Source organism: Atractosteus spatula, chromosome 2, assembly GCF_055471065.1.
Source record: "Atractosteus spatula isolate fAtrSpa1 chromosome 2, fAtrSpa1.hap1, whole genome shotgun sequence".
NCBI classification, from domain to species: domain Eukaryota; kingdom Metazoa; phylum Chordata; class Actinopteri; order Semionotiformes; family Lepisosteidae; genus Atractosteus; species Atractosteus spatula.
This window is the reverse complement of record NC_142707.1, coordinates 46,904,451-46,929,646: the sequence shown is the minus strand read 5'-3', so window position 1 is coordinate 46,929,646 and position 25,196 is coordinate 46,904,451. Positions and strand designations below refer to the sequence as shown.

At 38.6% G+C, this 25,196-nt stretch overlaps 1 protein-coding gene across 3 annotated transcripts in view; it reads right to left on the bottom strand.

The window, feature by feature from the left end:
• klhl32 (kelch-like family member 32) overlaps window positions 1–25,196 on the bottom strand; it is a 78,589-nt gene that overhangs the window by 37,195 nt on the left and 16,198 nt on the right. For all 3 annotated transcript variants that reach the window (XM_088928651.1, XM_088928670.1, XM_088928660.1), the window contains one exon: window positions 5,603–5,710. In XM_088928651.1, coding sequence (XP_088784777.1) covers window positions 5,603–5,710 — 108 coding nt within the window. The remainder of the gene's footprint in view (window positions 1–5,602; window positions 5,711–25,196) is intronic.

Genomic DNA, 25,196 nt, shown 5'->3' with positions numbered 1-25,196 from the left:
TTCTGGTTCCACCAATCAAAATACAGTATATTATAACATGAAGTTTTAAAACAAGAACGGGCAAACTATGAGCCTAGGGCCACAAGGTGCTTGTGAGATATTTTCAGCCAGCCCATGCCAGCTATTTTGAGTTTTAACAGTTTTTCAAATACATCATTGCTAAAAACAGAAAATAGCATCTGTCAGTTCAGTTTAAGAAAGTCGTTGCTGCAAGAATTGAAACTGAGAACAATTTTTTTCTGGAAGTGCAATGCAAACTGTGTGTGTGATTTAACTGTGGAATCTTAGCATGTCTGAATGAACTAACAATGTTAACTGAATGAACATCTACAATGTTATGTTTTTGAGTCTGTGAAGTCAAATTAGTGCAGTTTTCAAATAAAATGAAGGATAAAATGTTTGCTCATTTTCCAAGATACAGACCCTTGGAAAAGTATTCAGATCCTTGTACAGGTTTCACATTTTCTTGCTTTAAAGGTTGCAGTCATGAGATAATAAATATATAATAAAATAAATAAATATTTTTCTATACTGTATACAACATACTCCACACATTTCAAGCAGATAAAAAGTAAACATATAATTAATATGAAAGAAAAATGCAAAAGCCATGACTGCATAAGTTTGCAAACCTTTAGGTGGCAAGCCTAAATTGATTTAAGTAAACACAATTACATTAATTATTAGCTTTTGTCTGTTTGTAGATGAAGCAAAGTACTAACAAATCAAAAAGAAAACCTTCTTTAGACTGGGACAAAAAATCACTTTTTAATAGGACTAGGAGTCAAAGCACAATGTCAAAGCAATACTGGAGTGGCTTAAGAATAAGAAAGATAATGTTCTTAAATAAACCTGAGACAGCCTGTGCGAATCTGCCTAGATGCATGGGCACAGATTGCACCAGCTGTTAATATACTGTACTTTTAGCCTTAGAAATCTTCAATCATTCAGATGTTTAACGGTAAGAATGGCTTTAATATAGTATTTTAGTACACTGTTACAATTCAATATTTATAATAAAAAATATAGATTTGCATATTTTAATCTCTTATTTTCTAAATTGATTAATGTTTCCATTCTAAATCTGGTTATCCTATTGAGGGTTGCAGCGAGAGTGAAATTAACCATGAGATTGTTTTCCTATATTCCTTGTACATGTGGCTGCTGTACAATTTCCATGTCCACATTTGGCCCACTGGCCTAAAGGTTTTCCTTCCCCAGCTCTACATAACAGTGAAAATTATACGTATCGGGTCACTGAAGTAAAATTTCTGTATAGTGAACATTGTATTTGTTGAAAAAGAAAATAAGTCATAGGAACACCCCCAAACTACCACTTGTGATTACAGTTATAATTTGGCAAAGCATCTCCAAGGAATATATCAATAGTCTGGTGATGTTGATGGGTTGCAGACTTGAAGCAGATTGCATGTAAGGCGTATGTAACCAAATATGAACTTAATGTTAGTTTAATTTGTTCCAATACTTATCCTCCCCTGAAATAGTGGGTCGGCCGGCAACAAATGACAATGTTTTAACACGTATGCAAAATAATACTCCGAAATTACTGCCGAAATTCTGTACCTGTTCTATCCTTGATATTCGATTTATTTGAACTGCATGCGACTTTCATGAGAAACGAGCTAAAATACCTTTCACAGTATGGTGTCAGAAGCAACCCCCACACAGCCACTTCTTGTAACTATAGCAAAAGTTACCACACAGCTGTTCACTCCATAGATGCACAGTCTGGCAATACATATTTATTGAAAAGAGATATTTCATTTTACATGTAATATTTAATAACATTTAATATGCAAGACCAAGTGATAAAAGTAAAAATGCTTCTTTTAAAACTGTACAATTGCGCATTATCGAATCACAGTGTTAAATGGCAATGGCATGAATATGAGCTGACAGTGGAAAAACTAAAGGATCTGATTTACTGTATAAAACACCACCATAGTATTTGTAAGTTACAAACACGCCACTAGGTGTCACGCAAGTTTCAAACCAAATGAAACCCTTTCTTTATAAATTTTCCCACAGTGTTTATTAAGTAAATACAATTCCATACCTTACACTCCACTGAAAAATCATTTTTACCTGCATTATAATGTAATGTCATGTGTGTCACTGGCAGGGAAATCTTCATTGACAATTAACAAGACTGGTAGATATTGAAACGTTTAAAATGAGGGACAGAATATTGATCAATTTATCTCCATGATTTTTTTCAGACTAATTTAAAATAAAGGTTTTACAAATGCCCAAGTTCAACTCCTAATAAAGATGATCATTAAACCAATTAATCTTAACTTTCATCATTTCATTCAAATCTTTGCACTCTGGAAGGGAGCCACTGATGTACAATTCCCATGTTGCGCATTGACGTGTGACGGCTCTTCTGAGCCAGCAACCGGTCATATGGAGAAGTGAGAAATTACTTCATCAGTTGAATTAAAGAGGAAAATTAGGGAGAAGCAATTGTGTAAACCCAGAGCATAATTTAGCCAGAAACTGAAGGTATCACCCCTACTCTTGAGTACAGTGCCATGTTTAGTGGCCAAGCAATGAGGGCCTCTTTTTAACATCTCAGTCAGAGGATGGATGGGATGCTTCAGCTAGCAGTCTTCATATGCTCCTTGGTTATATTTTTTTGTATCTGAGATTTTCATATTGTCTTTTTCAATGCAATAACTTTTGTTATAAAAATGCTAATTTATCTTGAATGTATACCCATGTTTAAGATATTTTGGTAAAGAAAAACATAATTACTTCATAAACACTACACAACGTGATAAAACTACATGCATGAAAACTATATACCAAAATCAAATTTTACAGTTGTTACTGAGTAGCAGCAGAAGAGTAGTAGAAAGTCCTTGTCAATTCTCTAGTTCTTCCAATTTTCACCATTATTCTCTGAGCCTGGAGATGTGTTCTTATCTGCTCTTTAGACTAAATGTAAATCTTATTATATTGCCAGTGATGTCATTTATTCAAATAATCATAATTGTAGATAATGCATGTTGTTATATAGTGTTGTACAGTGTTTATGAACCACTCTACAACACAAGATAACAACATGGTAACAATGAGTTACCATGGTGGTTTTTAGCCTACCTAAAGTAAAATGTTTCCAGGTGAGATAAAAAAGGTTTTTTTTAGATTATATTGTTACAGATGAGGGGTAATGTGTGATTAGTCAAACACTTGCACTAATTGTCATAATTAGGGGGTGTAAATACATTTAAAATAAGGTGAAAAGTAAAAAATCATATCCTGACACCAGCTGCCTAGCAAGTAATTTTCTAAAAGTTAAATAATAAAATACCTCACTAATTAGGGACAGCTGATTATGGGCATGTGTCTTCTTTGATCCTCGGACAGAAAAAGAACAGAAGTTAGAAGGCACAAATATCTATTTCTTTACAAAGACTGATAAAGACAAACACATTAACTATTGTTTACAAAAATCTCCAAGTACCAGGGCCCTCTGCCCTCATCAGAACCAAAACTTGGTCACCTGGGTCTCTCAATCACAACAGATTCCAAAAGAGTCCGTAAGAGACAAATTCAGTATTAGGGAGTTAAAGTCATTATAACACAAAAGGAACCACTCTGGACAAACTTGCTCCCTAAACTAAAGCAAGACTGGAAGGAAACCTATACTCAATAAATGTATCAAAATACAGCAAAGAGGGGTTTCTCTTGCCTGGTGGTTACCACAAAGAGGAAATAAACATTTACACAATTCTGAAAATACTGTCCATTCACGTCGCCTTAGAATTATATTACCTGGTTAGTTTTTGTCCTCCTGGGATACGCATCAGAATGCTGGAAGTCTGGTTCTTAAAAGGCAGTGCCCACAGTGAAGCAGCTTTTTATTGGTTAAAAGACAGAGTTAAGATGGCTAAACGTCTGGTATGCTGAGTTAGTCTCCTGGTGTAGTTTGGTCACTATTTTGTATGAGATTTCTTTCCATTACTAGGGAATTTCTCTAGAATGTTAATCTCTAAGATTATTGATACTTTTTACTTATCACTACTTCACAGGTCTCTCTATTGGACTAAGTGGTCACAAGAATGCTTAGCCACTATATAATAATCGAAATTGGTATTATTATTATCTCCGTGACACGTTATAATGTTTTTAAGTGTTATTCCAATAATAAAATACCAGTAAACACATAGAATGCCTCTCATATTAACTTGAGGTTACTGAATTCTCAGCAGATAAAACCTTGACAATGTCACAGTATCGGGATATGTAAAGGTTTGATATTGAAGAGCAAAGAAGTATTTTGTTACCATGGCAGAAAGTAATCTCCCTACTCTACTGTTTGAGATCACATCAATGAAAGGATAAAGGAAAAGCAAAAACAGAAAAGTGAAACCCCTTGCCTCCAGGCTATGACGTACACTATAATGCAAGAGGAGTGGTCCACTGTAATGTAATTGACAGGTCTGTGAATGTGCTGGGACAAAAGCATGTGTTGCAAAGGAATCAGATTTGTCAGCTAACAGATACAGATCCTCAAACCCAAGATGTCTGATTGTCAAGTGCAGGCATAGAATGTCTTTCTCAGTCAAGAAGGGAGGTGTAAAGGTCAGAACAGTCAGGCAGAAGGAAGGCATCAATTACTTCTAACAAGTAAGGACTAGCAGTTCAGGGTTTGTTTTGCCAGACAGATTATAACACAGTATACACAGATAGACAAATTGCTCATTTTGTGGAAAACACAAATGGACTTGCAGCTCAATGCTGACCTAGATAAGACTCTGCCTTTGTCTATATTCTGTTAGGGAATAACTTTATGGACAAAAACGATCATTTATTTGCAACACTGGCACATCTTCCCATAACCCGCTGAAACTGCAAGCAGGGACGAGGGAAAGGTCTTCTTATTTAAAGCCATTAGCTACAAGGGCGAAGAGGGTTGAAAAACATCAGTGTTTTTAAATAAATTTACAATGTAGCACTTAACATGATCAAGAGTGTACAGCATAAAGGCCAATGGGAAATTTGGCCAGGATGCTGGGGCAACACACTGTTTTCGAGAACACCTGGGATTTTTATTGACCACAAAGAGCCAGGACCTTGGTTTTACATTTCATCCAAAGGACAGCGCCTTTTTACAGTATAGTGTCTCCGTCACTATACTGGGGCATTAGGACCCACACAGACCACAGGGTGAGCATCCCCAACTGGTCCTACTAACACCTCTTCCAGCAGCAACCTGTTTTTCCCAGGAGGTCTCCCATCCAGGTACTGGCCAGGCTCACACCTGCTTAACTTCAGTGGGTTACCAATCGTGAGTTGCAAGAGGATATAGTTGTAAAACACTCAAAGTCAGCAGTCTTTCTTATACTAAGAAAGGAGATAAACAAATAAAAATATAAAAGAAAGATCTCCCTTCCAATGAGCTTTTAGAAGTGACTTAGTTCTGCTAAGTTCTGCATTTCTGCTTAGTTTGTGACATCGACTCAGAAAAACAATGAAATTGCACGTAGCTGCTTAAAGGACATAGAAAACCTTTACAACCTTACAATAGTATTGTTTTAGACAGTAGTTTCCCATGTAAGGAAATGCTACTTACCTGTCCTGTATATGCAAAATCCAGGGCTTGCTTCAGTCCTACACTAGTAACACCGTGCAGATTCACTTCATCAGCTTCACTCTCCACCATACACAGACTGAACATCGCCTAAAAGAATTAAAAAAGGCATTTATGGTTAAAGTACGTTTGTTATGTTTTTCAAAACAAATACTTATTAAACATGACATAAAAACACCAAAACCTTTTAGTGAAATGAACAGATTGCTCCAGGAATCTGTGCTTAAATCAAACTTTGTTTAGCATACACAACACAGCCTTATGTGTATACTAAAACATACATGTACACAGTATATACTAAGCATCAAAAGAAACAATCATTCTTTTATATAGCATTTTGGATCTTGGTTAAAGTGTTTTTGAGATGATTTTGTATTTATACATGACTGACTGTGGAAAACTCATTTTGCTGTACTGCATGCAATGAATCATCTTATTAGGGAGATAGTTGATTGGGCACTGGTGACTAGGTGATTTACCTTAATGATCGTCACATTCAAGCAAAATAAATACAGAAAAAAAACTTCTTATCAGTAGAACAAAACCTTCAAGCCATCAGTATGTTGGAGCAGAACCTGAGGTGGATTCACCAGCAGTACAGCCAAGTCCTGTTTATTGATGAAGCAAGGTTTCATGTAGACCACCCTGATGAATGTCAGCAGTGGTGCAGATGTGTAGAACAATACTGTATGTTAACCGGTAAGCACAACAGACTACTTGATGTTAAGGTCCCATTGTGATTGGACAAGCAAGAGTTACTGGTCCCTCCAGAAGTCCAATTGTAATGATAGATTAAGTCCTCACTTGTTGCCCTTCCTTAGGTTCATTCTGAACTGATAACATTTCAGCTGGACAATGCAAGTCCCCAAGCTTCTCATGTAAAAACAGCTTTCTTACAAGATGAGAATGTGACTTTTTATGCACAGCAGACTTGAGCTCCATTTAACATTTGTGGAATGAGCTAGGATGAATTGAGGACTAAAGTGCGATGAAGCAGAACGCAAACACAAGTGAACAGGCACATGCTTGTTGTAAAAGCTCCTTCTGTATAAGTGGAACGGGACAGAATCCATAAGACAGCACCTCCAACCTAGTCCAAAGTATGTACTGTAGACATACAATCTGTATTATTTCAAATGGTGTCCACACACATTGCTAGCCTACAGTGGAGAGAAAAAGTTTGTGAATCTCCTAGGTTGATCTGTATTTTTGTACATTTTAGTCCTAAATATAATTAGATTTTTATTGAAGTCTTAATAAAATCTTAGGATACCTACAGTAATTAAATGTGTAATTTAAAGATATAAGACATACTTGGATTATCTAATTAACAAAATGATTTAACAGTAAAATATTTACATGTGAAAAAGTCTCTGAACCCTTAGATTCAGTAACTTGTGGCACCTCCTTCAGCAGCAATGACTTCAACTAGAAATGTTTTCCTGCAAATGTTTTAGGCATTTGTTCCATTCTTCTTTACAGTGCTGTGACATTTGAGGATTTCCTTGCATGAACAGCTCGTTTCAGATCATGCCAAAACATTTCAATGGGATTAAGGTCTGGGCTTTGACTTGGCCAATCAAAAATGTGAAACTTCTTCTTCAGCCATTCTGTTGTAGATTTGCTTGTGTCTTTAGGGTCATTGTCTTGGTGCATGACCTACTTTAGCCTCAGCTTCTGCTGATGAATAGACGGTCTGACATTCTTCTCCAAAATTTTGCTGATGTAACCCTGACTTCATGGCTCTATTAATGCTAGCAAGCCGTCTAGATCCTGAGGTAGCAGAGCAGCCCCAAACTACAGCACTCCCACCACCAGGTTTGATGGTCGTGATGGGTTTTTCTGATTGAAGGCAGTGATTGGATTCAAATTTGTTGGAGTTATATTAGTTATTTAATCTCTCTATCACAATTGTGTGTTTTTAATGCAAACAGAACTTAATGTAATTACTAAAGTAGTTGCTTAACAAATTTATAGTCACTTCAGAATAAATAAAAGTGGCCGATCTCCCTCTGGGATCATTTTGAATAATACAGTACCTTGTTATTCTGTGCACAAATAGTTTTTCTGATTAACCCACACAGCACATTTCTGTCTTTCATTCTTTTCTGTTCAGATATTGTGGCAATGTTGAAAACAATATATATTTTTTAAAATTATTCTGACTTCCATGACAGTTTTCTTTACTTAGTCTTAGTCCTTGCTGTATCTTATCTTAAAATTCATTGAAGTCCTTTTTAACCGGTTCTTGTCCCTTTTAATCATCTTATAAAGTCCATTGTTTTTCGTCAAAGATTTGTTAGAATTTTTATAAAGTGTAAAATGTTTAATTATACTGTACAGTATATACAATATAATATCCATCCATCCATTTTCTTACTGCTTTATCCAATCCGGGTCACGGGAGAACCGGAGCTTATTCTGGCAAGCAATGGGTACAAGGCAGGATAAACCTTGGTCTAACGCCCTGTTAGACCATTACAGGTTACACAGAGACACAGACACATGCAACACCAGAGCCAATTTTCCCAGAAGCCAATTAACCTACCAGCATGTCTTTGGACTGTGGGAGGAAACTGAAGCACCGAGAGGAAACCCACATGAACACGAGGAGGACAAAGACAACACCCCAAGAATTCAACCCTTTGCCCCAGCACCGTGAGGCACCAATGTTTGTTTTGGATTCTATTTGTACAATTTCAAAATATACCTTTAAAAAAGCCGAATTGTGTTATGATCACCCTATAATTGCAGTAAAGCATAAAATATAGACATTTAGTTCACATATTTGCAAGATATTGTTGATAGCACTGGTGACAAGGGAAAGCTTAAGATATTAATATTATTTTATACAAGTTAGTCAGAAACATACACCTACCTTTATTAATACGCTTAGGTTATATCAAACTGAATGTTACTAAATGAACTATTATATTGATAGAAAGTAATTGTACATATACGGTACATTTGCTATTCACTTAACTGCATACAGTATGTAAGGTTGGGATTCAAAGCCAACAAACTCTTATGGTATTCAGCAGGCAATTTCTTTGTAGTGGTCATAATTAAAACAGTTATGGCTGAAGGAACTGAGACTAAATCTCCACGTTGAAGCACCAGTACTTACCGTATCTGACATAGTTAAGAAGTCAGTAAAAAAAGGATTTCTTGGTAAGAAGGTTCAGTCACATGCTTTTTGAGACAACACTTGGATAGATTAAAAGTGATTAAATCTGACAGCAAATCTCCTGTGGTTTAATAGGATGTTTAATTTAAAAAACAACCACGTTAATGTCAACTGTTTATTCCTGCGGCTAATTAAGCAATGCAAGTACTGGCTGCCTAATCTAGCATGCAATCATAATTGGAACTTGGTTTATCATGATAACATGACAGTGGGTGCCTTTTTTGTGCACTTTGGAATCGCTGTAGTCATGTGTTTTCAAGTCTCAGTTCACCTCCAGTTGATACAAGAGGAGAATGAGACACGGGCAGGCTCTTCCAAGGCACCCGCCTAGGAGTCACTTGCAGGTTAGCATGACACAGTCTGCGCAGCTTCACACAGCAGGGCCAGGAGTGTCCCGCACTGATATCGCTGCGAACCTCCAGGGATCGCTGTGTCACCGGATAGCGAGAGATCCCACCCGGATTAGCACAATTGTAGCCAGCTGCTTGGAGAACCCGAGTCACAGTTGACTAGTGCGCAGTGACCAAGGTTCAAATCCACAGCTCCTGAATGACAGAGCTCAATCTGCACTCCACCCAGCACCTTCACTGGCTGAATTCAGCCTTCTGCAATGGCATGAGTGACAGAAAGCAGAGTACCATCTAGCTGCTTTTAACAAGCCTCCAGACAAAGTAACAACTGTTAGATTGAATTAGCGTTAACAAAGGAGCTGTTTACAGAAGGTTGTTCAGTTTTAGATGGCTAAGACGTTTTGTGGCACACTGAATATGATATGCAACCTCATTTATTCACACAAACTCAAATGCCCATCCTATTCATATTACAGTTAGTACCTAAGTGTCGTGTTTCAAAAATGAAGTGTCACAGTAAATGCAGTAAAAAGGATTACATCTTTTGACAACAACATGTTTTATCTCAATTGGAACTACTGTATGGGAAACCTTAACCTAAGATAGCACTCTGATCTGAACTCTGACAGACATACTGTATGTCACACAACAAAAAAAAACCTTGGAGATCAGATTTACTTGTCGTGGATTACAAAATATTTTTTCTGTAAGCCATGTGACTTCCCTATTTTGTCAGTCAAATCGTTTTTGTATTGAAGACAGAAGCTAGAAGGCAAGGTGATAGAACCTAAATAGTTAAAAAGTAAAATAGCAAAAAAGTAAATAAGTTAAATAGCATTTTGGATGCACATCCATGACAGAGTAATGCAGAGTAAAATTAAAATTCGTAATACTTAAGGACTTAAACTTCAACTCACTTCGACTTTTAAGCAATATGCTCACTGTAAAACAATAAATTACATGCATGATATAGGAGTTCCATGTACAGCATTGTGCCTTGCAATATAAAACATCCAGAAAATTAAAAAGGACTGTATTAAAATATATGTGAGCATCAAAGGGATCTAAAACCATTCAAGCATGCTACTTTTTTGCACAAAAAGAATTATACAGACAGGGGGCATTCCAAAAGGATAAAAGGCTTCTGTCACATTCAGTTTAATGTTCAAATGTTCAAAACTTTTGCATTAAAGCAAAACATCAGCTCTCTGTGAGGTGCATTTAACCATTTCTCATTAAAATCTGTAAAACAATGCTTTATGACATATTGAATTAGACATGAGGTACCACAGAAAAAGGCAAAATTTCTTTCTGTGAATATTCAAAAAATTCCAGTCAAGATCTGTTCTTACACACTGCACCTACAGTAAGTCAATATTCAATGTGAAACTTCTGTTCAAACTTTTCTTAGAAGCCAAGAAAACGTTTTTATTGTCTGATAATTTATTTCAGCCCAAGTTAACAACAGGTGGCTTCATGTGATTTTTCTTTCTTACAACAATTTTGAATTATTCGGGATTCCATTTTTTGCTCTTTTTACTGTACTTAAAATTAAATAAGAAGATTCTCTTCAAAACAAATCTTTATCTCAAGAAGCAGATCATTATGCTATTCGTGAAATTTTCTGTAACAATTTGAGATCTCCAAATTATTATTAGATGGCAATTTATTTTAAAAACTACAACTTATTTATCAAGAGATTTAAGGGTGTGCTTCTTTCTCCCTGTCATCTTGCATTGCAGAACTGATCTAAAGGGCTGATTATTCAGACAGAATAGAGTGATCAATTCACATGTAATAACCAGAAAGGTCATTTTTAACCTCAGGGTCATCTGTCTGCCTCTAACTAGAAGCAAGTTATATTCTATACCAGAACAGAATCTAAACCAATTATCACCAATCGTGCCAATTTTTTTTACAGCCCACAGTGACATTTGCTTTGCTTGCCACATTTGATTAATTCCTGATCAACCCATGAAATGACAATATTTATATACTGTACAAGATACTGTATATAGAGAATTGGCTTCACAAGAAAACACAATAGAAATGTTTTACTGTCATCTTACTGCAAACAACACTCTTGTAACAATTGTTTTATGTTTTGAGCTTCTTGCCAGTTTGAGAAGACGAGGCTTATATCTGACTGAGTGTTTATTGTTATTATAATGTTTAAAATATAATCTTTTTATTTACAAGTTACCTTCATCAGGCTCTACATGAACATGACTAATAATAAATTTACATTTCTAAAACTGTACCATTTGCTTTTCTTGTATACATGTTAAAGCAGCCAAAACCTTCTCATTAACCTTCTCATTAACACCTCAATGGTATAACAAGCAATTCAGAAGAAAAAAAGAAACAAAATCTGATGAGTAAGCATGCATTATTACATGTGTTCCATGAGTGCAATTGTATGAAAAGTGAATGTTTTGTATATAGAAGAATATTACTGTATACAATGAATAGTGTAAACCAAAGGGTGAAGAATTTATATTCCAACATGATAATTACACATAGCCACGCTAATTTTCAGTGAGCTTTTTTAGTATGACCAGCTCATATTGAGAAGATCAATACATTTTCAAAGAAATAATTAATGCTAATGCTGATATTCCTCATCTTATATTCTTAGCAACCCCTTGAATTTCACTTCCACTGTGGTGTCATATGAAATGCTGAATGTATGTAACCATGCTTGAAATGGAAATAAATGCCACCCCACTTGGTTTTCAACAAGGTAAAGTAAATTTCTCCCATGGAAATATTCATCTTGTCTGCTTTGTGGAAAAAATACAGTGGCAGCTATCTAGTCTATCTAAGTCTATCTCCAAAAAAGGAGATTAAACAAGTGTGTTAATCTAACTAAGTGTTAATCTAACTAAGCCTCTTCCTATGTGGTTAAGTACAAAAATTACTTTGTCAGCAAATTACATTAGAATTATCCTGCATTTTCTGACTACAACACATTTAACTCTTCCCTATATGGTTGTGAAAAATAGATATATTGGCAATCAAAATTAAACCCAGGAAATCTTAACAATTTAATCAAATAAAGGGAGAAAAAGGGGACATAAAGTTTTCCAATAAGAGGCCACTGGGCTCTTCTACAGTAGCTTTTTTGGTTTTAAGTAGCTAAGAAGATCTTACACTGTTGTAGCAGCAATGCTTATTATGAAGACCAAATTAAGTGTTGCTGTGCTTTTCCCAGTAAGGCCCATCTCTCTCATTTCTGTGGTCCAAGCCACAGAGGACCTATTCATGTTTGTACACTGTTTTAGGGATGTTTGTCTTCCTGATAAGGAACAGTTCCCATGATCGGGATGCCACCAGCTACAGTATTATGATAGATGCCCACTCTTGGTCCTGATTGTCTAGTGAGACCCTAAGCACATCTGGATTGTGGTCCTAGAGTCAGAGGTCATGGGCAATCATTCCTCAAATTGACCAACCAATCAGGAACCTGCTGGGTATGGGGACCTCAACTGTCTGGCAACCTATTGACCAATCACCAACCATACTGTATGTCCTCCAGTTAAAAGGCATTGTACAGAGCTTCGAGATTGCTCCTCAGTTCACTCTCCTTCAGACTTGCTTGAGCAACTTGGCTGTCTGACAATCACGTGACTGCCAGTGCTGTTGTCTGAGTGTTGGTAACTTTTTCCTAAGTTCCGAGCGAGAGAGAGACCATACGTATAGACAGAATTCTGCCCGGGGTCAAACCTGCAGCAAGACTGCGTGAACTGCTAGCAACCACCATTGTATCCATCTGATCACCGGAGCAATACAGTTGGACTTTTGTCGATATACGAATACTGTTATTCAGAGGTAGCCACTATGCCGGGAGCAAAACAAGTTTCTCCCCCCAAAGAGTGACTTACTCTGACCACGCAGTCACCTCTGTGCACAGACTTCCACTCATCCAGCTTGATGCTAACTAGCAGGTCCCTGGAGAGTAACAACGGTCCAGCACGAAGCTGACAGAGGAACACTCTCTCTCCTTCTCCCCACGACTCTGAACTCCACCAGAGCTGGTGGGGCATCAAGCCAGAAGACCACTGAGTGGATACCGCTTCGACAGAGCCTGTCAGCTGTTTCTACACTGTCCTTGCCGGGAGATACGAATCCATATACTGTATGAGTATAAATTCAATATAAGATAAGATAAGATCACTTTATTGGCCATATACAATTTCTTGAATTAGGAATTGGTCTTTTCGCATACCCCAACTTGCTCTCCATGAGACACACAGACAGGGAGAGAAGCTTGGGGTCAGAGCGCAGGGTCAGACATTTATATGGCACTCCTGGAGTAGTTGGTGTTAAGGGCCTTGCTCAGGGGCCCAACGGAGTAGGATTCCTCTGCCAGCCGCGGGATACAAACTCATCCACAGAGCCACCGCACCACCCCCAATTCTACATTACCGACCTTGGGAATTCATTTGCTATTTCAACACAGGTTGATATCAATTTAATTCATATAAGTAATGTATTTACCTATAAGTATCTAATGTAGAATCTGTATTAATGAGACTGATTAATGAGATAGTATAGCCGAATGGTATACTAAATGCATATTCCTTGCCTTGCACTATATCTCTTTGTGATTGTGATATATTCTGTATCTTGGTAACTCTCACAATAAGATCTTCTGTCTGTATCCAGGCAGACTGTCATATGTTTTATATGCACAATCTTATGTATTAATAAGTGTATTTTGTGTATTTGAACCCATGTAAGTATTGCTGATTATTCTGACGATTGAATCCTAATAGCCAAAGAACCACCACATGAATTACTGTTACAATTAGTAAATTGTCCCAGTAAATTCACAAAACTACACATTAAAGAAATGATGGTACAATATTTGCTTCAATAAAGTGGTTAGGTAGCGTAATCCAGACTCCCAGAATGCTTGTGTAAATACAGATGTTTACTGTTCTAAGTTTTAAAATGCCTATTTTTTTCAAAGTTTTAAACACCTTTGTTTCTACATGGGCACTCTGGTCTGTTTGCACTGATGGTTCTGAGAACATCCCCTACCTTAACCTTGTGAGTGGTTTTTAGAATTGTGAATACCTGAAGCACAGTAATCATGCTATCAGCCCTCCTTCTTGCCGTGTACTTAATCGGCTCACCGGGAGTGTTTATTAATAGTTGCACACCTCTGTCTTCATGGCAACCAGAGAACTGGATAAACACACAGAAAGGAATCCTCTGAGGTCATACTTATTGAGCTTGATTTATTTGAGTTAGTCAGTCTCACAGACTAAGGCCAGCAGCCATATCACCCTGCAACTCACAACTGGCAGCCCACTGAAGCTAAGCAGGTGTGAGCCTGGCCAGTACCTGGATGGGAGACCTCCTGGGAAAAACTAAGGTTGCTGCTGGAAGAGGTGTTAGTGGGGCCAGCAGGGGGTGCTCACCCTGAGGTCCAGGTGGGTCTTAATGCCCCAGTATAGTGACAAGGACACTATACTGTAAATAAGCGCTGTCCTTCAGATGAGATGTAAAACTGAGGTCCTGACTCTCTGTGGTCATTAAAAATCCCAGGGTGTTTCTCGAAAAGAGTAGGGGTGTAACCCCAGCGTCCTGGCCAAATTTCCCATGCCTCCTAATAATCCCCCTCTATGAATTGGCTACATTACTTTGTTCTCCTCCCCCCCCTCCCACTCCGACGGCAGGTGGAGCGACACGCCGGTTGGAGTATTTCTCGGTCGCAGTTAATGGCACTGTCAGCTCAAAGATTCGGTTCAAACCACCAAATGGAGACTGGTGTGCCAACAAGCGGACCCTGCTGATGCAGGATTAACACTAGGAAAGAGAGATTCAGTCTCACAGACTGTGACCGGCTAAGTTATGTTTACGAAAAGGAATATTATTGGATTATTTATGGATATAGCCAGCTATCAACAGCAAACCAAAAATGAGCCAAATTTTCAATATTTTTACAGAAAAAACGTAATTTCCTTTCTATGAGTCTCCTTCTAGGAGGAAAGATATAATAAGAACAATTGTGTATCATCAGAGTTTTATTTATATATGAAAAAGCTGTGAAGTTTGTTTGACAAAGTGTGCTAAAATATGCCCATCAGAACTCTATTATAAAACATTACAAACGTGTTCCATGCTCACCCATTTCACCCAGAATATAGATTATTGTGCTTGTCATTAACTTTATTTATATAGTGTAGTAGTGAAAATTTTAACATGTGTACTTGTATTTTAAATTGTAGAAATGGAACGGGAAAATATGCTTAATTAACTGATTCCACACTAGTTTATGCACTTAGTTCATGCAAACCGTACTAGTATAGCAGAGTGCAGCAGCTGCAGCAGGGTCTCATAACTTTCAGTCAAAAGAAAACTCTCCGTGCCACATGGTACACCGACATGTCTGCTAGGTCCAGCTAGATCCTTCTCCCATATCATTGAGAATAACCTAAACAATCCTAGATACCTGTTCTCCACCATCGCTCAAATGCTAAAGCTTAACTGCCCCACTACATCACGTGCCTCATTCCAACTTTGCAAAACACTTTTTTAGAGTTGTTTACAACCAAGATTGATCAGATTAGGCATCACATTTTTTCCACCATGCTTACTACTACCCCACCTCCTCCCTGCATGCCTGTTTTTAGCGGTTCTCCTCTTTCTTGTTTCTCTTAACTTGAAACTGTATGCCTTAATAAATTGGTATCGCGTATTATTCCCACCACCTGTGTACAAGATCCCATTCCTTCTGTTTTATTTCAAACCTGTTTTCCAGCCCTCTGCCCTACTGTCCTCCGCATAATAAATGAGTCCTTGATTACTGGAGCAACAGCCTTTAAAATGGTTTAAGTTACACCTGTGCCTAAAAAAACAAACATGGCTCTGGACAACCTAAAACATGTCTGTCCTATATCTAACTTGCCTTTTTTGTGGAAATTTTAGAACTGGGCTTTATGTTCTTGGAAAATAAGCAATATTCCAGCAAAGAGCCAACTACAAGCAAATATTGCTAGGCAGAACACAAATAAATTTAATAACACAGATGTGTTATACAATACTGTATGTATAGGAAAAGGCTTCCTTCAAACATGAAAGTGAAATTTCTTTCCCAATTAAAAGCAATGCAGGGGCTTGAAAGAAACAGCAAAGTAGTAACTTCTTGAGAGGAAAGAAAGCCAGCTTCTGAACAATACCTTTCTTTAGAAACCGTGATCCAGACTATCCAGTTCTACTGTATATTCTGAAAAAAAACATGAAATCACTGTCTGAAACTCTTGTGACTCAGTTTAATTACACATGGTTGATCGCCTTTTCTTTTTATAGCACAGACAGGATTATAAACTAAAAAACTATCAGGCAGTTAATTAATATAACACCAAAGGTCACACTCAGCAGACCCCATCACCTGCAATAACCAAAACAACAGGAATACTCAATTTCACAGAGCATTAAATGATCCAATTTGATTAAGAAATAGTTGTTTGTCTAACTAAAACATAAATGCATATAAGTATATTACTCTATGCCCTTATCAAAGTGTCACAGAAAACTGTGTTTTAACAACACAAAGAAGCTTTACAGCTCCAAAGTTCCCTACATGGCACTACAGTAGCACTGCACACCCAGACAGATTCCTGGTCAATGACTTTCTCTCTGCTATGGTAGATGTCACAAAAAGGATGACAGAGTAAAATGAGGGCCCCCACCACTTAAAGTGTGAATCTAGAAGTTTAGGTATGACACTGCTACAACAACCAAAATAAGAAGGAAGTGTACCGTACATAATTGGCAAGGAATGATGTTCATTTTGTTCATTTTTATTTTAAAAGTAAAGCAAGCAAAACTGTTTGGCGTAATGTGTGAATCTGCCTTCTCTGACATTAACTTAATTTTACAATGCACATGTACAGTAGATAGCAAGGCATCGTGGTAGTGCAGTGGTTAGCACTGCTGCCTCACAGCACTGGGGCTGTGGGTTCAGTTCCTGGGGTAGTATCTTAATGTAGTTTGTGTGTTCTCCCCCTATTTGTATGGGTTTCCTCTAAGTGCTCTGGTTTCTCCCACAGTCCAAAGACACTGATAGCTTATGCACAAATTTGCCCTGGTGTGTGTTTGCACGTCTGTGTCTGCGTGAGGCCAGCGATGGACAGGCGTCCCGTCAAGGCTGTATCCTGCCTTTGCTCATCGCGTGCCAGGATGGGCTCCAGCTCCCCCATGATCCCGTATTGGCGCTGGATTAAGCAGTTAGAAAATGGATGGATGGACGGATGTAAATAAAACTTCCTACCCAGACTTCTTGCTTTAAGTTACATGGCTGAATCCAATACACTGAACCTCTAACAGTCCTTTGTTGTCCTTTGCTTCATATCCCAGCACCTTTTCTATCTCCTTCACACGGAAAGAAGGCTCAACATCTGAAACGTGTTCTTTCGGTCTATTTTTCGGTATGAAATCAAACTTTCTTTGTTACTTTGCAGTCTGAGACAGCTCCCCTCTTGAATGTCTATAATAGTGCTGCCTGCTAAGGACTTGGAATTGTCCGTCACAATGATCCGTGCTCTCTAAATGATTGTGAAATACAGCTCTGCACTCAGTTGGTGTGACAGCTAAAGTAAATTACAATGCTCCAGTCTGTCTGATAAATTCAATCTCAGATGTAAAACACTGTACATTACAAATGAAAAGTGTCAGCCTCCTTTGGAGGAAGGATTTTATGACCTTAAGTGGCAGGTTTAGAAATGGTGCTTATCTCTGAATATTAGGATAAAGTCTGAGAAAAACCCCGTGGACTGAAGCATTCTTGCCAATGACATGGGGAGATTAAAGTTGCCCTTTAAGCAACTTTTAAAACCTTTAGGACTAAAATGTGAAAGACATGTGAATGAGAAACAGCTGTGTTATAGGAATTCTGAAATGCTGAATGCCATCTGTTAGCTGGACTACGAGGGTTATGGGTATATTTTGCGTTGTGCCCAATTCGTACTCCAACTTCCCCCTCGGCACTATACTGGATAAAGCAATTTAGAAAATGGGTGGTAGATAGCAAACTATTTCAAGCTCGTTGAAATAAAGGCACTGTATGCATATGTTTTTTTTAAGGATTAGAAAACATCTATAACTACAAAAGTACCCTTGTATACCTTTATAAAACTACAGGCTAGATGTAGCCTGGAATGTTTTTCATTACATAGAAGTGGCTGTCAACAAAGAAATCGTTTGCCACCCCTGGTTTAAGGGAATACTGTTTGTAAAAATTGTTTTCTAACTGAATAAATTGTAGTTTGGCATACTGTAAGTATCTTCATATATGGATATATTATAAAATAAAAAAGATATTCATAAGAAGGTAATTCTGTCAAAGTAGACAGGATGGCACTGCTCATCTAGTTATTGAACATATTGTAATGTAAAACATGACAACTATATACAGTCAGGTTACAGCTTACACTGTAATACAGTATACAGTAGATCTAACATATGGAATAAATGGAAATAAATCAAATCTTTCCAGACTAACCACACAATTATTAAATTACACATTTTTTATTGCTGTTGTTCTGGTTTTGCATGCGGGGAGTAAACAAATCCTTTTATTTTACTTTTGTGAAGACCAATGTTTTTAGAAATGGAATTTATTCATGCCTAAAACACAATCAATCAAATCTGTTTTCACAAAGCGGCACAGTGTCCCATTACCTTTTTAAACATCCAGCTGCTTGTTATTCAAATTGCTTCAGTAACTTAATAGGCTGGTCTGTTTCCAGTTTGGATTGCAAAATCTAATTATAAACAATCTGTCACTGGCAAAGAAGCCATGAAGTCTGCAACAATTTTGTTTCGTGAAAGTCGTTTTACAAACTGTTGCATTTTAACTAGTTCAGCGTCACGATGTGTTGGGCAGGACCCTATGCAGATGTATAATGCAGAAGTAGTGAAACGGACACGGGGAGGAGACGACTAGGAACTGGGCAGGTTGGCAAAAAGGGGGCGTGACGACTGAGCACTGGTGCTCAGGGTGGGGGGGACGTGGTCCAGGTGTACAAGTCCAAGGGAGTCCAAAGGGAAATCCAGGGTGTAGTCCAGAGCCAGGTAATCCAAACGAGACAAGACAAGTTTAAAAACTGGAATGGGATCCTGTGCAGGGATGGGGAATAAAAGTGGGTTAACAGGGCCAGGCACTCCAAGCCCCGGACCCAGATGGTCAGGACGCCGTGGTGAAGCCTGTGCCGTCAGGTCACTCCAGGAACCGCAGGCAGGCAGGCTTCCGGGCGTCCATCTTCCACTGCTGAGCCCAGAATAGTGAGAGCGTCTGGCTTAAATAAGGAGGGGCAGGATACAAGGCAGGTGCACAAAATCAACAACAAAGTGAAAGAGCCAGAGCGCCCTTAAGAGGAGGGATTACGATTGTGACGGTTCAGGACCCCCACACACCGAGCATTTTATGTTTCGTGTATTTTATAAAAACATTCTGGCATTCAGAAGAGCCTTAAAATAAAAATGCAACACAACTCCTCACACATACAGTAGCATCCCTGAGTGTTTTTATAACGATAATATAGCACGATCCAAAAACTAATTTATACAAGAGTTTTTGAACAGTTTACTAAAATCTAGGGCTTAAATGACACACCCCTAACAGGAAGGATGTTTTGGACCTCAGGGACATAACAGCAGAAAACTCTAGAGCTGCAGATTTACTAAGCTCTTCCAACATTCTTCTGTGGCGAGCTAGATTTAGCAGGAAACGTGGGATAGTTTAGAAATGAAATACAATACTGCATCAGACGAAGACCAGTATGAGGAGAAAGGATGAGGATTAGTTCCATCAGAACCCTGTCTGTCATTAAGTTCTGAGAAAACGATTTGCAGAAATCAAGGCTTCAAATAAGGAAACAATGAGCCAATATGACCCATAGCAAATATTAGAGAAGTGCACCTTGTATAGTACTTTAAACCAGGTAATTCAATAGTCTTAAACACCACTTACAAAGATGCTTTAAAGGATTTTATACTGTTATACTATAAGAGAAATAAAAGAAAGAAATAAATACAATAATTTACTGAATACATTATCTCACATATAGGGTGGTAGTATACTTGTTTTGAACTGTACTTATACAGTATACTGTGCATGCTGTATGCAAAAAGCAAAGCTCTGGCACTCCAAGTCATGTTTCCATATTGTGATGAAGGTCAGATATGGTATGATTGTACATGGGAATCTGCCTCTGGTATTAAATTATCACAACACCAAGGATCATGTCAAAATTTCTGAGTTTCAGGCACTGGTATGTGACACATGCCTAATGCTTCAATAAATATGATTTCTGAAAAAGAAGTGATAAAATGAAAAGATGGGACTTTATTATATTTTAACCTTTTAATGAAATACTCTATCGTGTATGGTGTCATATGGACTTTTCAGATGTAACAGTTCAAATTGCCAGGAACCGCTACTGTATTTCATCTTAATTTCTACTAAGGGCCAAACAGCACATGATGAATTAGAAGAGTGATATCTACTAATGGTAGAGCCTATATTTTAGCAAAAGATTTGTGACAGAAATAATTTATTCATAATTCCTACAGTTTAGCCTGCGTTTAATAACATGGATCAATTAGTACATTCCAGCGGACACAGTTGTGCTAGGCATGCGAGAATCTTTCACTTTTTTGTGTTAATCAGTACTTCTGAAAAAAATTAAAAACACGCTGTTTTTGGCTAAAATGGAAATATTCTGCACAGCAGTGGCAAGACCAGCCCACCGCACCCAAACAATCAGTATGGATGATTTTACAAAAACATTTAGCTGATAAATGACAAATAAAGATATAGCAGAAATGTCTTAAACCATTTACAGATAACAGTTTACTACAGCAACCTATAATTGCAAAGCAGTTTATTAAGTCCTATTGTCTTCTGTGGAAAGAATCTGGCGGCAAATATGCACTACGAGAGCAGGCAGTGTAATGGTAATCTGTGCAGTGTACAGTAAACATGTGGATATTGTCATTGTTTTCACGATTGTAGTCCCTCCTCCTTAAGGGCGCTCCGGCTCTTTCACTTCCGTGTTGATTTTGTGCACCTGCTCCCTGTTCCTGCCTCCCTATATGAGCCAGACGCCCACTCTGTTCCGGGCTCTGCATTGCTTCCCGTACCAAGCGAGTCCGGGATCTGGAGCGTCTGGTCCCATTCCCCCCCTTTTCCCCCCGACCCTCCACCAGATCCCGCTCCGGTTTTTAATCCTGTTTGTCCTCGTCTCGGATGGACCACCCAGCTTTGGACTTTTTGCCTCGTCTTGGATTTCCCATTGAACTCTGTTTCGGATTGTTTGCCTCGGACTCACCCCCCTGAACACCTGCGCACAATGGACACGCCCCCCGTTTTCATTCCCGACTCCTGCATATGCCTTTTTCCCCGTGTTTCCCTCACTCTACCCCGGATTGTGTCGTCTGCATAGGGTCCGAAAAGAACGCTTCCGTTACAATTGTACTGCTTTTACGTAAGAAGGCAGACAGATGTGATTCTTGTCAGTTACACTTAAGTGGAAGCAAGCATTCTCATTGATTCACATTATTTCTCTGAAGAAACTGTAGCTTTAAATGGATGAATGCATATATCTTTAGAGACTTAACCATCATTTTTACCTGTTTAATAGTCTTGAATACGAACCTTTTTGAATGAAAGTTTGCAGCAGTTTAGTATTTAAGTGTATCTAAAATTCTGATCAGTTGTTTCCTGACATCCACACTTTGCATCCTTAATACCAACTAGCTGGAATGTCTGGTCAAGACAGCCCTAACTCTTTGCTTAAACAACTATTTCTGATTGTACTAAACAATTTCTTTTTAGTTCTCAATTATGAGCGTGAAATAGTCCCCAAGGTAGACCCTATCTACTGTATATGCCTTAGGATTTCATATATCTGGGCGAAATCTCCTCTAAGTTTCCTTCATTTAAGACTGAGGAGGTTTAGTTCCCTTACCTTGTCTGTATATGACAATCCCCTGAGACCAGGAATTGTTCTTGTTGCTCCTCTTTGAGCTCTTTCTAAGGTTATAATATTATTTTTGTGGTATTGTGACCAAAACTAAACAAAATATTTTTATCGAGTTCTTATAATAATAATAATTAATTAATAATAATTGCTTAAACTTATATAGCACTTTTCTGGACACTCCACTCAAAGCGCTTTACAGGTAATGGGGTCTCCCCTCCACCACCACCAATGTGCAGCATCCACCTGGATGATGCGACGGCAGCAATAGTGCGCCAGAACGCTCACCACACACCAGCTATTAGTGGGGAGGAGAGCAGAGTAATGAAGCCAATTCATAGATGGGGATTATTAGGAGGCTATGATTGGTAAGGGCCAGTGGGAAATTTGGCCAGGACGCCTGGGTTACACCCATACTCTTTTTCGAGAAACGCCCTGGAATTTTTAATGACCACAGAGAGTCAGGACCTCGGTTTTACGTCTCATCTAAAGGACGGCGCCTGTTTACAGTATAGTGTCCCCGTCACTATACTGGGGCATTAGGACCCACATGGACCGCAGGGTTCTTACTAAGGCATTTTTAAGTTTTCCTGGATTTAAACTCCACATGTTTTGCTATAAGCCCAGGCATTTACAGCAATTTGCTTTCTTCTTGTTTCTTCACATTGCCTTGTTTAGTACATAAAGGAATCTGCAAAAACAACCAGATCCCATTAATGTATTCATTCATACTTTCCTGCTGCCCAGAATCACCCATGTGATGGAGAATGCAGTTGTTCTAAGTATTATTCTATTTTATCTTTAAATATTGTTTTCATAACTTTTATGAACTGGCGTTAAATTTGTAATTTTCCACTCTATGGGACCTGCTTCCATATCAAGTGAGAGTTGATATATCCTAGCTATTGGTGTATGAATAACATGCCTCTTAAACCTGAGTACGACGAGTGATTTATTCAGTTTTAGCTGTCGTAACAGGTTATTTTTTATATATAATCCCACACCACCACCCCTTCTGTTCTGTCTTGTCAGTTTTACATTTGTTCCAGTCATCTTCTCTTTACTGTGCTTGATTTACAGTATTTCTGAAATGTCACGGTTTCCTGTTAATGCAGCAGCCTCACATTTTGCATGTTATTCTTTATTCTTTTAGCATTAAAGTACAATCATTCAAAATGGATGCATTATTTGTTTTGTTTCTTTTTAGTGTTGCATAGGGCTGACAATGATTGTCGTGAGCTTCTTGTCCCCATTTCCCCAGTTTAAATACCTCTCACCTACTCTTTCCAAAATATGGTTCCTTTCTGGTTTGAGCACAGCCTATCCTGCTTGTATATGTCCCTAATGCCATATGTTTTCCATAAGGACATTCAATGCCCCATAAATCTAAACCTGAATTCTCTGCACCAATGTTTTAGCTATGTGTTAAATCTCTATATTTACTTCTGCATTAGTAGAACTCCTGAAAAGACCACAGTTCCCAAAGCTAAGTCCTTTGAACTGTTGTACAGAATTACCAACCTACTCTTTTTAATGGTATTTGTATTAACATAGACCATGACAACTGCATCACTCTGGCTCTAGCCCGGAGCCTGTACACATGCTCAAGGAGGTATACAGTATATCCTTAGCACCAAAAAGACAACATACCATACGAGACTCCCTATCATCTGTGCTTACAATACTGTCTGTAGTGACCAGTGCAGCTCTCTCTGCCCATCCTGGGATTCAATTCCATCACAAACAGGTGCTAAGCACACACAGTGCCACTCCCTAGACAGCGGATAACTCCATCAGGCCAAAAGACTGGGCCTTCCACCATGAGAAGACACCAGAGACTAGTATGTGGGTCTACTCTCCTGCTGCCAGGATTCAATCAGAGTCACTAGTGAGCCCAGAGCCACACAGAACTGTTATGTATACATCTTACAATTTCAGTAACCTCTATCACTGTCTCCATTTTACAGTTGGGTGCAGACTCCTGGAAGTCAACCCACCCATTTTCCTCCATTTCTGCCACCATTAAAGTCTGGCCGTGTCAGGATTTCCAAACCCATCTTCCAAACCCACAATTTCCAATTTCACCTCTAATGGCCATGATCATGCTGATCTCTCTGTCTGCATTCTCACTGAGATGTTTCGGAACTCCTACTGCAGAAAGACATCTGAAACTTAAATTATCCTGAAACTAGGATCACACCTTTACCCTTCTCTCAACAACAGCCTCATTTCCATTTAATCCTCTGTATTCATTTGCAGGTTTTGACTTCCCACCTCTCTTCACCTGCCTTGACTTCGCACCACCTGAGTGTCGATACTCCTTCTCTCCTGCTCCTGCCTCCTTTCCATTCCCATCTTTTGCTCTCCCATGCTTTATCAACTGCCAGTTTTCCTCTCTCCCTCACACCCGAAGAAGGGTCCACAGCTGAAACGTTGTGTCTCTTTTCATTTCTTTTCAGAATGAAATAAACCTTTACTTGTTCCTTTGCCACCTGCACATGCTAACACAGCTACCCAGTTGAAGTGGTAGCTCTGTGGCTAAGGATCTGCGCCTGTGCCCGGAAGGTTGCCGGTTCAAATCCCGCAGCCAGCAGAGGAATCCTACTCCGTTGGGCCCCTGAGCAAGGCCCTTAACCCCAACTGCTCCAGGGGTGCCGTACAATGGCTGACCCTGTGCTCTGACCCCAAGCTTCTCTCCCTGTCTGTGTGTCTGTGTCTCATGGAGAAAAGCTGGGGTATGCGAAAAGACAAATTCCTAATGCAAGAAATTGTATAGGGCTAATAAAGCAACATTATCATTATTATTACATTATTAAGTGTCAGGATTCTGGGGCACAGGCAAACTCTGGGGATGCCACACCTGTGCAATGGTGACACTTCCTATAACAGCAGCCCATGGTCACCCCGTTCTCATTCCGCTCTGGTCTGAAGCCACCTGCGCACCTGCTCAAGGTGGGCACAGGCAGACGACAAAAAGAGCATGTGCTTGTACAATAATCAGCCTTTACAAGTGAAATAAAATCAAAACACCCTTAAGCTTTCAA